Source organism: Syngnathus leptorhynchus, chromosome 7, assembly GCF_054491065.1.
Source record: "Syngnathus leptorhynchus isolate UIUO chromosome 7, UIUO_Slep, whole genome shotgun sequence".
NCBI classification, from domain to species: Eukaryota; Metazoa; Chordata; class Actinopteri; order Syngnathiformes; family Syngnathidae; genus Syngnathus; species Syngnathus leptorhynchus.
Window position 1 is genome coordinate 4,955,299 of NC_141201.1, and position 16,788 is coordinate 4,972,086.

At 41.4% G+C, this 16,788-nt stretch overlaps 4 protein-coding genes across 6 annotated transcripts in view; 1 reads left to right on the forward strand and 3 right to left on the reverse strand.

Moving 5' to 3' along the window:
- Positions 1-2,333, reverse strand: part of sik2b (salt-inducible kinase 2b) — a 29,352-nt gene extending 27,019 nt beyond the window's left edge. Inside the window, exon 1 of the mRNA XM_085915684.1 lies at positions 1,761-2,333. Coding sequence (XP_085771810.1) covers positions 1,761-1,898 — 138 coding nt within the window. The 5' untranslated portion in view covers positions 1,899-2,333. The remainder of the gene's footprint in view (positions 1-1,760) is intronic.
- Positions 2,334-3,787: 1,454 nt separating this feature from the next.
- On the reverse strand, positions 3,788-8,400 carry laynb (layilin b). Of its 2 annotated transcripts, none has more exons than XM_085916539.1 (7): positions 8,215-8,400; positions 6,553-6,859; positions 5,712-5,869; positions 5,465-5,515; positions 5,219-5,274; positions 4,998-5,112; positions 3,788-4,662 (listed from the first exon to the last, which is right to left on the reverse strand). In XM_085916539.1, exons 1-7 carry the CDS (start codon positions 8,285-8,287, stop codon positions 4,445-4,447), a joined length of 978 nt encoding a protein of 325 aa, XP_085772665.1. In that variant the 5' UTR covers positions 8,288-8,400; the 3' UTR covers positions 3,788-4,444. The 2 variants fall into 2 exon arrangements, with proteins under 2 accessions (XP_085772665.1, XP_085772664.1); XM_085916538.1 differs by having other exon boundaries at positions 5,197-5,274.
- A 2,157-nt stretch (positions 8,401-10,557) lies between these two features.
- Positions 10,558-14,492, forward strand: LOC147054314 (zona pellucida-like domain-containing protein 1). The gene is given in 13 exon segments (XM_085916395.1): positions 10,558-10,563; positions 10,862-10,894; positions 11,311-11,325; positions 11,327-11,444; positions 11,525-11,751; positions 11,925-12,115; positions 12,308-12,380; positions 12,464-12,561; positions 12,649-12,732; positions 12,973-13,144; positions 13,233-13,332; positions 13,429-13,452; positions 13,534-14,492. Coding segments are annotated over 13 exon segments (1,302 nt in total). The 3' UTR covers positions 13,695-14,492.
- LOC147054315 (uncharacterized) lies at positions 13,985-16,342 on the reverse strand. Of its 2 annotated transcripts, XM_085916981.1 has the most exons (4): positions 16,214-16,342; positions 16,034-16,101; positions 15,773-15,863; positions 13,985-15,646 (listed from the first exon to the last, which is right to left on the reverse strand). In XM_085916981.1, the coding sequence occupies exons 2-4, from the start codon at positions 16,089-16,091 to the stop codon at positions 14,881-14,883; spliced, it is 915 nt and encodes a 304-aa protein (XP_085773107.1). In that variant the 5' UTR covers positions 16,092-16,101; positions 16,214-16,342; the 3' UTR covers positions 13,985-14,880. The 2 variants fall into 2 exon arrangements, with proteins under 2 accessions (XP_085773107.1, XP_085773106.1); XM_085916980.1 differs by lacking the exon at positions 16,214-16,342 and having other exon boundaries at positions 16,034-16,207.
- Positions 16,343-16,788: the final 446 nt, after the last annotated feature.

Genomic DNA, 16,788 nt, shown 5'->3' on the forward strand with positions numbered 1-16,788 from the left:
GAAAGACCCAAGTGATCAAAGGTCCTTTTCGCAAGTCTCGTGGCCTATTTTGTCTTCGGCTCTGTATGGTACCAAGCACGCAAGGCCCCAGTTTGCAAGATGACGTCAAGAATTTGGATCTCTGTCCCCCCCCCCCCCCCCCCCCCCCCCTTCCCCTCCTTGTGGCGCTTGGCCTGAGAGTGTTTCGAATGTCAAATCCGGCAATGTCAGTGGAGTGCGTGCGTGCGTGCAGCTGAACACATCCCAAACACAGATCTCTTCAGTGTATCCTACTCTTCAGAACCAGAGGCACAAGAAACCCACTAAATCACGTCATTATTTGGCTTACGTAACCAGACCGCCGACCCATGAAGCTCGCCCCAGATACGGAACGGCTGTGTTTACACCCAGACGGGATCTTTGCTTGGTCGCTGGCTGGGATGGCTGTGTGGGTCATAAGCACAAAAGGTACAGGTGCATGGTACATGGTGACACTTTGTGGGTCAGCAGCGATACAGCGACAGGGCACATGGTGGCACAAAGACAGAGAAACTACCTTGGTCGCAACTCCTGCAAAACACAAAAATAAAATAGAGCTGCCCAACATGAACTGGAAGGTAAAATAATACATGGTTGTACTGTGTGTGTTTTCAGAACCCCCCAAAATGGGTGGTATAAAATTGCTTAGTAATTAGCACATAAAGTATAAATGCAGGTGGCACTGTCGGGGACAGAAAGTACAGGTTCTGTACTTGCAAAATATTCCGTGTTCATGGGTCGTGTCGCAGCTGTGACCGAGGCGGTATGACACCCGTGTTGGAGGAAAAAAACAGTCGTTGACAATTCTGTCTCTGGCGTGTTCAAGAAAATGGCTGCTCTCAAAATTGGAATTTACATGTGCTGACATCATCGCACATCCAAGCGCTGCAAGAGCACACAGTTGTGACAATTTATCCTGTTTTGCTGGGTTAGGGGTAAATTGCAGGTGAGAAAGACGTGGAAATTTTGCACCATTTTGCAGCAAAATAGGATTAAAAACTAAGATGACAAAAACTAAATTGCTGCATGATTTGTTTTTTTCACAGGCCACATAAAAAGGTGGCAGGTCGAATCTGGTACAGTACAGTACCGTTTCAGTCACAGGCCATTCCATTGTAACAATGGAGAAAGATATCTACATGTCATAATATTCCTAATTCTTAACATATTAACAAAATCAGAATACCGTTCCTTAATTCCAACTCTTTACAGTGACATCCGTCTTGCTGGGAATACAAAAAAAAAGATAATTTGGTTGTAACGTATCACCATATTGTGTCTTATTTCATGTCGCCAAGGTTGACATGTCTATTCTGTCGTAGAGACATGCCATTGGGTTAAAAAAAAAAAAAAGATTACATAAATGTCCCATTTATTAGCTAAACGGTACGCAGACATCTTTCTAAGTGAATCATAATGCCAAATGAACGTTCACCATGGAGCCATGCATGTTTACAATTTGTGTTTCCCAGCAGCGCTCACGCTCTTTGCTCTTACCGGCAGTGGAGCGTGCCAAGCAGGGTTAAACGTGCACGCTGTCAGCCTTCCGCCAACCTAGGGGCTAACAGACACACACTTCACCGAACCAACTTTCTCTTTTGCTTCCACAATGTCGTCCCCAAATGCACAGGGTGTCAATGGCTAAAAAGTTATGTAACTTGGATCTAACTCCACAGTAGCCTAAGTTAGCTTCTAAGCTAACCACTTCGCAAGACTTTTTTTTCCTCTTTTTTTAAACTCACCTCCGTCTTGGCTATACGATGTCGGGCCAATTTGACAACGGCAAAGTTGCCCTTTCCTAAAGTGCGCTCGATGTCGTAGAAGCCCACACGGACCGGACCCCGGAGCAGCGGTTTCTGGACGCTGTCAGCCATGACCATGCTGTTCTCGACGACGGGACTGTCTCGGCGGCGGAGGACGAGCTGGGGGGTGATGATGGTGGCGTGGGGTGCTCACACGGGCTTCTTTCAGCTTTTTGCACACCAAAAAGCCTCAACTAACCACCGGCTGCTGCCTCCACCGCCGCCGCCATTCGAAGCGTGTCCATTAAAAAAAATACTTTAGTTATTTGTCGGCGTATTCTTTCAAAACGGCGGCGAAACCAGGAGGTCCATTTTCTTCTTTTTTCTCTCTTTTTTTGGGGGGGGGGGGCGTGGGGGCAAACCTTGTATGTCACCTTCCTGCAGCCACAATGGTGCTCTACTGTTTCCGAATCAGCTCACGGTCCTCTCTCTCAGCCAGCACACACGAGTTGCCTCGCAAAGAGGCATCATGTTCTCCGCCTGACGTGCATTGACGTCAAAGCCATGGGGGTATTTGTACAGGGGGCGGGGCCACGGCGCCGCTCCACACTTCGGTGCCAATTGGTTGCCACGACAACCAGACCCACTTCTTACGTCAACCGGTAAAATTGCTCTTCCGAAATGCGTGTTTGCTCTAATGCCTGCCTTCCCATCCATCGCCCTTGCTTGCATGCATAAGGCAACTTTCTTTTTGTGCAGCTCATGCAGGTGCTTCATCAAATTTGGCGAGGTACAAAAGGGTTAATGTTCATGTTCAGCTAGACCTTCATTTGCCTTTTTTTTGTCACGTGGGTTAAAAAAAAAAGTGCCGTATAGTATGTGGACATTATGTACATTGTACATGCTTTGAAATTTGCGAACTTCTGATGACGTATAGTTGTAATGCATTCCAGATCCTTATGATGCGCACTAAACAATTATAGAGAATTCTAATTTAAACTTTATAGCATTGACACAAGTCCTCGTGATATACAGTACAAAACATTTTATCAGCCCCGAGCGTCCTGGTCAGCTACGTTATAGCACCACCTGCAGGCTAAACAAGGCAATTGCAACAAGACCATCAATCCATCCATTTTCTATACGGTTTATCCTTATTTATTAAACCTTTATCGAATGGTGGATCCATACATCATTTTCCCTATCGTGCAAATCCTTCACGGGGCCTGCTGGTTAACCTGTCTTAGTGTCATCACACTGCATGAACTGGGCTTCTGTCAATCAAAGAACAAACGTTTGACAAACAACCATTCACATTCACACCAATGGATAATTTTGTCTTTAGTGAACGTTTCATGACTGAGCTAAAAATATCTATGCAGCTACATCTATATATATCCAATATGTATTATTTACATACAATTTATGCTGCATTTATCCAATAAACAATATAAATAGTATACCGTATGTATTGTTTTAATACAGAACAATGTGACCAAGCAAGTGTCACATTTTGATGTACAGCCCACAGGCAGCTGTCTCCCACTGAGCGGTGGACTGTAGACAGGCAGAACTGTGCTCTGAAGGCCCTTGCTGTCACGCACTAGACTTCCTGAATGTAAGAGTTCCAGATGTGCTTTTGGCATTTCCTGTCGAGCGTTCTCCAAGAACATACTCAGCCTCTTCTTGACTGGATTGGCTGAAGCTTTCCATGACACACGCAGACCCGAACGGTACTTGTTCAGTCAGAGATCATTTATGAGACAGGCACGCTGGTGAGTGAAGCCATGACATGTCTAAAACGTCCTACAAATCTGTTCATTGTCACGGACGTTTATCGAACAGTCAGGTAGGCTCACAGCTTTACGTTACGTTCTGTCATCTGTGGTTCGACATGTCCTGTTCCTTTACATCAAGAATCCACACAGGAAGCCTTACACTGAAAAAAGAAAAAGCTAAATACAAAGGTGAACCCGCCTTACACAGTTACTTTTCAAGTTCAGAGGAAAAGACCAGAATTATCCTGCTGAATAATTTTATTAAATGAATACAACCTTGCATGAAAACATGCTGAACCAAATATAGAAAAGCGGTGCATTTGCGGGCAAGCTGACAAGGCGGAATATTTGGGTTAATCACTGGCTCTTTGAAATGAAAACTGCAGTTACATAACTCGACAGAAATGATGGATAAAAGGGGACAATGTAAACCGCAAGAAGCAAAATGGATACAATCAAAACATCTGTGATTGCATAACCTGCCTCACTCATTCCAGACATTAAGCATGCGGGACTGTGTTGAATGGATTCTTTTATATGCAGCGGTGTTTGGGTTTTTAGCCGTTGATCAAATAATTCTTTTTGTGCATTGACAATATGCATGACATTAATAGAGTCTCAAGTCCTACTAATTCCACTGTAGAACCAGAATGTAGATGCACAACGTGAATATAGTTTCCAGTCACAATTCAGGTATCATGCACCGGGCATGTGGTAGAGAAGGAGGATAAAGAATACGTCCTTTAGTCTGACAGGGTAAGATTCCTTAGCTCGCACCTGGCAGGCCGCGGAAGAGTGTATCATCCTACCCATAGATCTCATTTTCAACCCAACCAGGCTGAGGGCGACAGTGAGCTCCAGTGGTCTCGTAGATGTCATTTGTCACAAAGCCGCTCTCCCTGTCTGCTAAAAATACATTCTCGTAATCATTCCACTGGGGTTCCTTTGTAGCAGCGTACGGGTACTTGGTTTTGAAGTCAGCTGGCAGGGTGCTGTCCGGAGTAAGGTGAGAAAGTCTGGTGATATCACTGAAGGCATAGGGTCCTTGAATAGGGCAGGTTGACGCTTCTGTGGGCAACCATGGTTTTGGTTGGCCGGTTGAGTTTTTGGTTTTTGACTTTCTCCTGAAGGCAGAAAAAAATATGAAGAAGTGCATTTGGGTTGCATTTGTTTGAAAAAAAAAGTCTTGATTCAATGTCTGTCGACAATTTGTAGGTAGGTTTGAATTGAGAGTTGATATCCTTGCTAGCCCCCATGGCCCCCCCAAAGAGAAAAAAATTCCTAGATCCGCCCATGGACAGAAGTTCCCTAATCCAACTCCGGTCATAGTTGTAAAAACATGAACAGTGCTAGCTCTAATTTTGACTCCTCAAATTGAATATTGCCGTGTTAGCACTGTATCATGGAAAAGGCAATGTTTTTGGAGACGTTAGATAAATATTTGTGTTTTGGTTCATACCGCTTAGCTTGTTTGTAGCAGAAGAAGCCTGAAACTGCAAGCAACAGCAGCAGTAGTGCAGGAATGGTTGCATACAGGATGTAGGGAACATACAGGGAGTTGTCGGAGAAAGATACTGAAAGGGAGAACAAAAACAGCTTTGAAAATATTATTCCAAAATATACTTGGCTGCGTGTAAAACAGTCAGTTTTCTTCCAACCTGATGACTCAGGCATTCCTACTTTAATCGTCTCGCCACTTGATGTCGTGAAGAATATATTTGGTATCACAGTAGGAACTGGGGGAACAAAAGAAATGACTCCATGTTTATGGAAAAATCATTCAAAATGTCTTATTAATGATGCATCCAGTTAGAAAGAGGAATCATATGTTCTAAACCCAGCAAGGACAAACTGTATGTTTGTCAGAATGCATTTTCAAGCCCTGAGGCATCAGACACTTGAGACTTCATATGGTACATGTTGTACCTGCATGTGCTGCGTTCCCTTGCCCTGCCTCTGTAAATACTGTAGTCTTCTCTGAAAATATATAAAGAAGAGATTGGGTTTCCTCAGTTGCACAACAGGCAGTTATGTAATCAACAGGTACAGCACAAAAACCAAAACAAAAAACACTAACATTTGATGAGAGTTAGAAATACTATACATGTTGTTTTAATTCCAATAATAATGTTAGAAAACTGTTTATATATGGATGAGTGTTCCTCTGGCTCACCTTTTGGATATTTGCAAACGTAGTTGTTCTTGGCATTGCAGTTGTCGTCATTCCACTGAAAGAGGAAATGGCCTTCCTCATCAGGTGGTGCAGACGGTTGGTAGTAAAGAACCACACACATTTCCCCGCCGCAGGAAGGCTCGTCCCAGTGCCAGTTCCTGAAAGGCAAAGAATTATATATGCTCAAATTAATTTGAATCAGAATATCTTCAATCACTCCATTCATTCTATTTTATAGCACTGATTATTTTCAGGGGTGGCCATGGCCACACCTGGCCACCACCTAGCAGCCCCCCTGCACACACATATGTGATAATGTTAAGCAATCTGCAAAACAGAAAAAATGCCTTCTATAATGGTGAATTGTCCCACGCAGAGCATCTGAACAGGATTCAATTTTTTAGAGTACAGTCCAATCCCTAATAACTACCATGTGGCCAGAGACAAAAAATGAGTTTGACACCACTAATTTTGAAAATATGGTGAACCTCACATGCATGTTTTGGCATGCGGCTGAGTACCCGGAGACAAGTTAGGCAAGCCCAGGAAGAAATTTGAACCCATGACCTCTTGTCTGTGAAGCAGTACACCCTCTGCTTCCTATATTGTTATTTCACAACATTTCGTTTTGCAGTGTAAAACTGCTAGAGCTAACTGGATATACTCCCAACAATGACTCATTTAAACCAATAGTGATTCAATTTTTTTATGACACCGGCTAGATTCCAATTTTTTCCCCCAAATAATGTCTGTGGTTATCAGTCTTGAAGCAGCAGTGGAAACACCAACATAGCACACGCAAGGACAATTTCTGAGTTGCATCTGTGAAAAGAAAAACAACCTGAACTTGGCTTTGCTCCCGTCCAGCCAAAAGTATTGAGAAGGGCATCCCGGGTTGACGCTGCCAGTCCTGAAACGTTGCGGGCTGCGGCGAAGGCCAATCCAGAAATCTCCATCGGCGGCGTGGAGCTGCTGTATGAATCTTTCGATCAGTCGCTGCTCGCTTTCTGTTTCGATGCTGAGCAGATCTCCTCCGTCTGATCTGCAGGCCTGCCTGGCATCTTGGAAGGTCAGCCTTCGCCTGCTGTCCTGGATGTAGGACACTTTATAGCATGGACGCTCCGTCCCTCGCCGGCAGATCCTTTGGCCTGGACGGGGACATCAGGCATGAGGGAGAAAACAAGAGGTTGATTGTTGTCTTGAGACTTTCTGTGGTTCTCACGAGGTTGAAAAATTAGAAAGCAAATGGGGCTGGATTGCACTGGGAATGCCTAAACAGCAGAGGTCATCAATGATATTTGTCAGAGGACCAGTCACCTTGGGGGGCGGATTATCAAATAAAAATGGAATAAAAATGACATTAGAGTGGACAACATATATATATATATATATATATATATTTATTTATTTTTTATTCTCCTTATTATGGAAACCAGTCACGGGCCTTATTGGATGGTCTGATGAGCTGGATCTCGTCCGCGGGCCACCAGTTGATGATCTATTTTACATCATGGGGGTTTTATTTGTGATCTTAATTTCATCATCAGCCAGTTTTTAATTTTCTTTTAAGTTAAACCAGGCAAAAATAGATATTTTGGGGGGTTATTTGTTTTGCAAAAACAGAGCCTTTATTTTTTTTCCAATTTCAATCAAATTGCTGCGTTTCAAATATTTTCCGTTACAGACAAAAAAAAAATAATAAAGTTATTCTTTATTGTAAGTGGGCATAAATTTATATGAATTTGACTGAGTTGCAGAGGTGCGAGATGCTTTCTGCTTTCTTAAAAGGACACAAAATGTTTTCTTCTTAACAGAAAACAGAAAAAAATGGGAAGCACTGGCCTTAATCAATCAGATATTGAATACTTGATTGATTTTTAAAATTTTATGAATTATATATATCCAATAACGGACTGAGAGAAATACAGCCAATGTATCCTAACTTGTCTTCCTCTATAAAATCTAAAAATATGATTTGGACTTGCTTACCAATTTGTCAGCACTGACACAATGTTTTTTTTCACCCAACAATCACAACATTAGAGTGAAGGATAGACTGCTGTCTGCAACTTTTGTATTGATTTTGGCAAAACAATTTATTCCTGTGCAACTTTCTGATCGTTTTCATCTGTTACTTTGGCTTTGACAGCTTTGGCCCAAATATTTGAATGATATTAAAAACTAGTATAAAAGCAACTCCGCGACTGATTTGTGGTCATATTTCCTGCTACTGGCGTCAGGATTGAAGCTGTTTAGTCGAACTCAAGATGGGACCTCCTGACTGAGCAGCTGAGACGAAAACAACATGTGGCTGTTGATATTTTCCACATCACGCCGCCTGTTAATAATTACAATGCCAACGCGCTTTTCCCCTTCTCAGTCCCTCTGACAATATTTCAAATCTCAGTAGATTGGTTGCCTATTCTTATTAAATGCACAAAGACGCATGCAAGTTTTAAAATAAGTTCGAAACTCCCGAGTCAAGCAAGTGTTGTCGTCTTACCATTGATTTTAGAAGCGCACCCATTATGGAAGAGGAAGGCGATCAGTGCGCCGAACAGCCTCATAAAATCCATCTCGACATGTTCACGTCGGTGTGCTGCTGCGCCGTTATAGCGAAAACAAACCGAAAGCGTTGAATCACGCCGTTTTCGCCACAGAAAACTCGTGACGAACGCGCAACCAAGACTCGCGATGAAATGGGATGTGGATGGAAAAGTGGGTCGTGCGCTCGGCGTCTGACAGAGGGGGGGATGAGACCACCAGGGTCCCCCCCTCTCCAGATAAAAAGACAAAGCACAAAAAGTATTGTCACTTTATAAATCTAATCAATGTGATCAGCACAAGAGGCATCGCTGTTTTTGTCTTACATTTCATAATAAAGTCAAATATTGTGATGTACTTCATTCAAAATGCTCATTTACAACATTAATTGACTTACAGCCTTTACAAACAAATGAAAAGTGACATTTTTTTTTTAGATGGGAGATAAACAACTGAAAACAATCGGATTGCATAAATGTGCACACCCCCTTGTAGTTTGGGATGTGGCCGTGTCACGAGCTTGATGCAGTTAGTTTCTGGGTGCATGGAGAACTGAACACACACACCAAAAAGAGTGAATGCCGTCTGGGGAGAAATAACACATAAGGAGAGCACAGAGTCAATCTTGACTTGAAAAGCAGCAATGAAGTGTGCTAAGAGTGCGAGTGAGAGCGGATCTACTGTCAAACGCATTATTCACTTCACGTCTGGTGAACTCTTGGCACAAAAGCATGCTGCAAATTTTTTTAAAAATAAAACAAAATCAAAACAGACATTGTGATGAGAGAATTGGTGGAGAAGTGTGTTGCATATATTGAGCATTGGACAGGAAGCAGTCCAGAGGAAAGAGAGGAAATCTTTTTTTTAACTCCATACTTCCTGTTCCTTGCTTTTCTTTCGTCTCTAGGCAATGTGACTTAATTTCCAGAATTTCCAGATTGTGGAAGTGAGCATTAAGTTGATCATTATGAAACAGATTTAAATTAGACTCCTCCAAATAAATCAGACTTGATCACAGTTGTGCAAATTAACTGGTTTTATCCTACATGGTTTACTTTTTCAGTCCTTTTTTTTTTTTGGGTGGTGCTCTTGGCATGATTTGATTAGGATGCAAGCACATGATTTTTTGTCATGTGATGAAGACTCGAGTTTGCGTGTTTGTCGTTTCCACTGAAGCTCACTGGTGGCGGACACACAAGTGATTGTTGACGCTTTAGCAGGAATGTATCTTTAATTTCACAGAAGGCCGCTAAAGTTGAAAAGTGAAGAGCAGTGCTTCTCTTTTACTGTAAGATTTTCTAAAGAATTTAGATACTTGTCCTGAGATCCTCAATTGACTCCATTCTATTATGTTTTGTTTTGTTAACACCATCTGGCCAAGAAGTATAAGAAAGAAGGTGACTGCTACAACATATTTAAAACGAATGGCTTGAGACTCCAGTCCTGGGACTTTTCTGACACATTTTCGTTTGTCTTTCAATCAGGTCTACTTTTGGCCACTAGACGGCAGCAGAGATACGCACTCAAAGCTAACGTGCCTATTGATGAGTATGAATCAATGTGCACAGTAACTTTATTTTTGTTTTTCTTGAATACTTTTCTAATTGCAAAATTTTACATTCGATGAAGTGGGTGCACATAGGTGATCATGTGTACACTTCCCAGTGTATCTTTTCCCACCCAAATCAACTCAACATCCTTCCTTGAGCCTTGAGGAATCAACCCGTCTAATCCGTAAAATAATACCAATATTGTCCATTTCCATTTTGGCTTTGTGATTCATTGCTATTTGCTCCTCTCAGGATAATACAATGCGACTTTGGGACATTTTGTTCCAGCACATTCACTACCTTTAAATAATCCATTCACCCAAATGGATTATCAGGAGAAAGAATAGTGCGATTAACTTGGAGAGATATGATATTTTCAAGGGTTTTGTGTCGATGAGTCTTAGGACGTAAGTCATGAGTGATGGAGATAGTATGGAGTGACGTGATTTGTGGATAGTGTAACAAATGTCCCGTCTCATCATGGGGCAGATTAATGCTTCTTTTCTTGTCTCCTCTTGTGAACAATGACATTCTCTCACTTGAGCAGTTGATGTTGCCTGTAGCTATGTGCACTATATCATACAGCATACAAATGAGACAAAAGTCAGCTTTGACATGCATGGGAAATGACTAAAAGTTTTGCTTGGACACTTTATAGCTTTTGGCAAATGTGATCAGTTTACAGCTTTGCATAGTATTTCACATCAAACTGCCATTCATGCCTGTTAATCTCCAAAAATGATATTTCAACTATGGATGTGATGTTTACCCCCAAGCAGTGAATTGTTCTTTTTTGCATAACTAAAAATAAACTCGACAAAATCTGACTCCTCTCTGTAAATTGCATTCTTGTTCAAATGTAATTTTGGGGACTTTTGCCAATGTTACAAAACTACAGCAAAAGTGAACTTGAGGCGTTTGCTAGGAAGTGCTCATTTGTTTTTATGTGTAAGGGTCTAAAATTAGCTGAGGAGACAGACGGCTTGTGAGACACACCTTGGAGGTTTTAGGTGTCTCGAGGAGGTCTCATCCTATAAAAGCAACCTTGGATGACAGGCTCAGAGAAACACCTGCTCAGGTACCAGACAGGTAAGGCTATCTATTTTTATCTATTTGATTTGATGTAACACATTATAATAAAATGTTTCAAAATGTTAATAATTAATGAAATCTTTCTTTTTAATTTTTTTTCTCCATGCATTTACTGTTAAACTTGTTTCATTTCATGAACTGTCAGCAATGACAATTTTATTAAATAATTATTATTTATATATCAAAAAACATGATAAATATATTTAATACATATTTATAATAAATATTTATCAATCCATATTATAAATATTATTTTAGCTTTTAAAAGATTATAACATGAATCCATGCATTACACTTCATTTGACAATATTGAATATCTGTTTTCCAAATAACATTTGTATACATTTCCTGAAATAGACTATGCATAAATCAATAACATTGCTTTGGGCTGTTGCAATGTTGCTCCCTTTTAGTGCACACGACTGACGTGACATGCCGCATTCCAACAAGATGACTCTCATCCCCCTTTGTCTTCCTCTGCTGGCCATACTGCTGCATCCCACCCTTTGCCTCTACAACTGCTCCTCTGAGTACGACAGGCTCCCAGGTAGCTATTCCTAAAAACAACTACTTGGTGTTAATTTTTGGACTTTAGGTTTTGGAGTTTGTTCTGTCATGTTTTTGAAGATAGCTCAGATCTGACAGTCGACTGCGGCATCACCACGATCACGCTGGAGCTCAACCTGTGCACGGCCCAGTGGGCGGGATTCAACTCTTCTAGCATGGCGCTAAACGGGGAGCATAACGTCACAGAGTGCCAGGGTTCACTTGACTCCAGTGTGGACCCTCCCATCATTCGTTACCTGCTTCCGGTCAACCACAGTGACCAAAACCCCTGCCGACAATCCCTGCAGGTCAGAACCATGTCTGGTTGAAGATGATCGGACTGGTGCGGTAGTAACGGAAAAAATATTTGCTGGATGTGTTGGGGCAGAAAAAAAAGTCCAATATTCACATCAACAGTATATGACATGACTTTTCAAATTCACTTTCATGATGACTTTGCTTTGGCTCTGTTCTGGTTAAGATTGTGGATGAGACTCCGGACCCCACGGGACCCTTCAGCAACTTCCTCAGCATCCAGTCGGTCATCATCACAGGCTTCGTCGACACCCCCAGATCTGAGCAGGGCGTGATCAGCTACAACACGGACCTCTACTATCATTTCTCCTGCCGCTATCCCTTAGAGTATCTTGTCAACAACACACAGATAGTGGCGTGAGTAACCATGGCAACTACTGTCTATTTAAGATTTATTTATATATAATTAAAATTTTAATATTTATTTATTTATTTATTTATTTATTTATTTATTTATTTATTTATTTGTTTATTTGTTTATTTTTCTGAACAGATATTCGTTCTTTTGTTTCTTGATTGATTTCTTTTTTTCTTGGTGTGTATTTTTAGCTCTTCGGTTTCGGTGGCAACGAGTGACAACAATGGAAGCTTCGTTGACACGCTAAAAATGAGCGTCTATAATGTAAGTAAGCTTTTGTTAAGACGTGTAAATGCAAAATGAATCTCTATTTGGCTTCTTCCTCTTTTTTTCCCGTATATCTGTAGGACTCCAACTATGGCTACCCGCTAATGATCCCCTCGTCAGGACTACAGCTTCGAACGAGGATCTACGTGGAAGTAAAGGCTGTGAACCTGACTGGAAAGTAGGTCATAAAACTCTTAGAATCCACTTTAACCAAACACACTGTGTTCCTTGGCAAAACAGTAACTGGTTGGCCTGTTTGCTCCAGCTTCCACGTGCTGTTGGATCACTGCTTCGGAACTCCCAGTGCTTATAATGTGTCGCAAACCGAGCAACATAATTTCTTCACTGGGTACGATGGCAAAAAACACACACATATGGCTTCTTGGATGGAAAACAGATATTGACCACCACATGGAATCAGAAAACAGATTTTATGTTTGGACAGTATGTGGCTCACTGCCCAATGTTATAACACTTGTGTTTGTTTACGATGACATCTCGATTTCAGTGTAACCGCAACGTTAGTCCGAAGACCTTTTACACTGCAATTTGTAGTTTGATAGAAATGTCAATATTTACTCCCCATTAGGTGTTCAGTGGACACAATGGCAACAATAAATACCAACGGGAACTCGAATTTTGCCCGCTTTGATTTCGAGGCCTTCCGCTTTGTTCAACACCGTGATCAGACCAAGTCTAGTATCTACCTACATTGCATTGTCAGACTCTGTGAGCCCACTAAATGTGAAGAACTCTTGAACGTAAGTCAAAAATATTTCATCCTTTTTTTAAAAATATCCCTTGCTTGAAGACATTCCTTGAATTTAACACCTTTTGGTTATTCCGCAGGCTTGTAACAAAAGAAAAAAAAGATCCTTGACTCCTTTCGGACAGGAGGGAAGAGACTCAGCCACTCTTTCCGTTGGACCACTTTACACCTCCGGAGAAGGTAGGAGGAGCCACTGGTCCCCACTTTTGACTTGTTTATGTATTTTGACAAATATTTGACTTTTCCCCCACTTCTTTTCTTCTCTGCCAATCACAGACAGGCCTGCTGCAGAAACCTACAGTGAGTATATTTGGCCTACATCACATGCATAGCTTCAGCTAGGAAGCATTCAAACTTTATTAATCTTCTGTATATCATCAGGTGACAATAATTTGGAATCTCGGAATCACGACTTGAATGTGACGGGCCTGGTAGTCGGGGTGGTGTTTGGATCGGCCGCCTGCGCTCTGTTGGTTCTTGGCGGCTGGTTTGTACTCAAAAGGTTTTGGAGGACGCGCCTTTTACCTCATGACTTCAACTGATACCAATTATATGTTTACAAACCAAGATGTACCTGATCAATTAAAAAAAACATCTCATTAAATATCAGAAGTCAAAGTAGCAAATATTTGCATTCATATAATATTTTCAGCCATATTCCAGTAGAAAATTGTTGAATGGATGGATGGCAGCTCATTTTTTTTTGTGTTAAAGCTACTTCCTGTCATTCATTTGCACTGTAGTGTTTCCTTTCTTGTGAGATTAAAATAAAACACGGAATCATTTACATTTACAGTTACACTTCCCATGTTGCAGTACAGTACAGTCCATGTACAGTTCCCAGTTTATTTACAACCATATAGAAAATATTTACATAACAATTATTGACAAAATGTTTCTATATATACACATCATGTAGTGCCCTAACATTTACATATGTACTGTAAAAGACTTCACTACAAACATGAAACAAACATCAACAACAAAATATCTTTTTCTTAACAGTTTTTTTCTGTATATATGAAAAATACTACTAAAGTCCGGTGTTAACACGCAAAACAATAAAAACATTTGACAAGCAACTACTAACTAAAAGTTTCAGGATTGTTGTCATAACAAGATTTCCCTTCAAATGTTCATTAGAGGAAGCCATTTTGAAAATAAGGACGGATCCCACTAAAATCCTTCCTGGAGTGCATGTGGTGGTGGTCGTTACGTTGAAGAGCAAAACTTTGCATTTGCATTTGAAGTACATCTATTAGGATTGCAGGACTGGTAACATTCATAGAAACTGTTAATGGTAATACTGCTGACTTCAAACAAGAATTTTCAATTACCGTTATATTGATATTCTGGAAACCCATTTCTTGTTATCTTTCGTAGTTTCTACCTATTGATGGAACAAAATCTTGACCCAACGTGCTGATTCAGTATAGGCTACACAGCAAACTGATGAATAACTAGTTTTGAAATCAGAGACTAGCAAAAATTGTTCAAATATAATATAATATATCTTCACGGGCCACATAAAATGATGTGACGGGCCGTATCTGGCCCTCGGGCCTTGTGTTTGACACCTATGCAGTAGTGGATGAGTGATTTCACCCAATTTGGGTTACCTTTGACCCAGTAGGTTATGTAAAGCTTGGTCACTACCTTGTAAGCCAACAATGTGGTAAACAAACAAGCGGTGAGGGTGTCTGAGTTTATCGTCTCTGTATTGACATGTCACTGCACTGAATGCAAAATGTCCTGGATGAGAGCGGACAGTTTGACAGAGAAGTCTTCCTGCAATAAGCTACCAGAATATACAGGGTGGGAAGAACTCAACTGGACTTCCAGCTCCTTCTCCATTGACGTGAGCAATCTCTCAATCCTGGCTTGAGAAGTTTGGAGTTGGCAGAAGCATTCCACCGCGGCCTTGAGGGGCCGCGGGCTTTCCGACTGATTGGCGAGTTCTGCTTTAAGAGTCTCCAAACTATTCTGTACCTCTGCCTTGAGTAACTTCACTTCTGATTCTAGCCTAGAACTAAATCCCCGCCAGAAATCCTCATGAGCCACCTCCACCTCACTCATCTCTCTCAGGCGTTCCGTCACCTCTCCGGTTTGAGACATAAATTCAGCTAGGATGTCAGCCATTTTGGAGTCGCTCTGCTCCAGCGCTTGCTTCATCCAGCCCTGGACCTCCGGATACGGATTGACCTCCGAACTGATGTACATCTTGAGCTGGTTGCACAGGCCGTGTGTGTTGTTGTCGAGTTGCTGGGCGAGCGGGGCCAAGCGTTCCCTCACGACGGCCAGCATGGAGGCGAGGTGGGCCTGGGACGGAGCCAGCCTCTCCCTCAGCTGTGCCAGTTCTTGATGCAAACGGGCTCGAAGGCGGTCTGCCTCCCCGATGAGCTTACGCTGCATCTCATCCGAAACCGGGTTTTTGTTGTACTCGTGCTCGTGGTTGTAAAGGCTGCTGTCGTCAATCTGGCTCTTGTAGATTTTACTGCAGGACATAACCAGTCAGTTTGATTTTTTTTTTTAATGTGTGGCTATTCATTTGTTGCAGCTCCCAATTACAAATAAATAAAGATTCAAAACATACTAATGCTGTCCTAAATTGTCAACTTACTCTGCTTCTTTTGTGATTTCTGTTTTGGGTTGTGCTAGATTGGCCTTGGAATCAGTCCAAGTCACTTCCCTGATGCCACGATGTGGGTAAGCTGAAAAAAACAAATAAAAAAATAAATAAAAAAATAAATATACAAATATAAAAATAAATAATAAAATAAATTAAAAAATTAAAATGTTGTTTTTGTAAATGTGCGGTAGAAAAGTGAAATGCATACAAGAATACAGTGATATTATATTGACAATAATTTGAGGAAAATACCTGAAATTGCCAAGATGGCAAAGGTGCAAATGATGGCGATCACTTTTTCTGAATGCATATTTTCTTTTCTGTGGAGGATAGAATACATTAATCCTTGACTCTGCCATGAAAATGGTATTATCTTCATAGATTCTGTATTTTTAGTCAAGGAGAGACAGAGAAACCAATGTTGGCCCTTACCTGAGCTTCAAGGTGTCTATAGAGCAACCTCTCAGCACTGTCGGCCTTATAAAGCACCTTGTTATCAGATCTTGCCTGTGTCAATAGTCAACACGTGGAAGGTCACACGGGTGACGGAACACAACACACACTTGCACTCACAAACACACTACGCACACAGATGAACTGCTATAGAACTTCCATTTTATGGACATAGCATGATTAGAGGTAATAATGTCAAACCACCATAAAGATGAACCAGCAATCTTCAATTATGATGTTGGGGAAAGTCTACGAGCTATTATGAATTTCATGATGTACAAATGAGGTGAATCGGTGCAGCGTCTGCAATGGTAGTTTGATTTATTTTTGTCAAAATCATTTTTGTTAACACAACACAGACCCAAAAATAAGTCAATCACCAATGCTGATGATGTAAAAAGGACTTTAGCACTTTTGCACAAATGCAATGCCATTGCTGCATGTTCTGCTGCTTAAAGTGGGTCTTAGGTAAGCCACGACTCGTCACCCCAAGGTCATAGTCCACGGTTGCCATGATGAGCTAACTAGGTTATAGCTGTCGTCCAAAGTCTGGT

Coding starts and splice junctions, on each gene's coding strand:
- laynb (XM_085916538.1), bottom strand. CDS start 8,287: ATGGATTTTATGAGGCTGTTCGGCGCACTGATCGCCTTCCTCTTCCAT. Junction 5,113..5,196: donor AGGAATGCCTGAGTCATCAG/GTTGGAAGAAAA, acceptor TCTCCCTTTCAG/TATCTTTCTCCGACAACTCC. Junction 4,663..4,997: donor TGCTACAAACAAGCTAAGCG/GTATGAACCAAA, acceptor TTCTGCCTTCAG/GAGAAAGTCAAAAACCAAAA.
- LOC147054315 (XM_085916980.1), bottom strand. CDS start 16,160: ATGAAGATAATACCATTTTCATGGCAGAGTCAAGGATTAATGTATTCT. Junction 15,864..16,033: donor TGCCATCTTGGCAATTTCAG/GTATTTTCCTCA, acceptor TGTTTTTTTCAG/CTTACCCACATCGTGGCATC. Junction 15,647..15,772: donor GAAATCACAAAAGAAGCAGA/GTAAGTTGACAA, acceptor TATGTCCTGCAG/TAAAATCTACAAGAGCCAGA.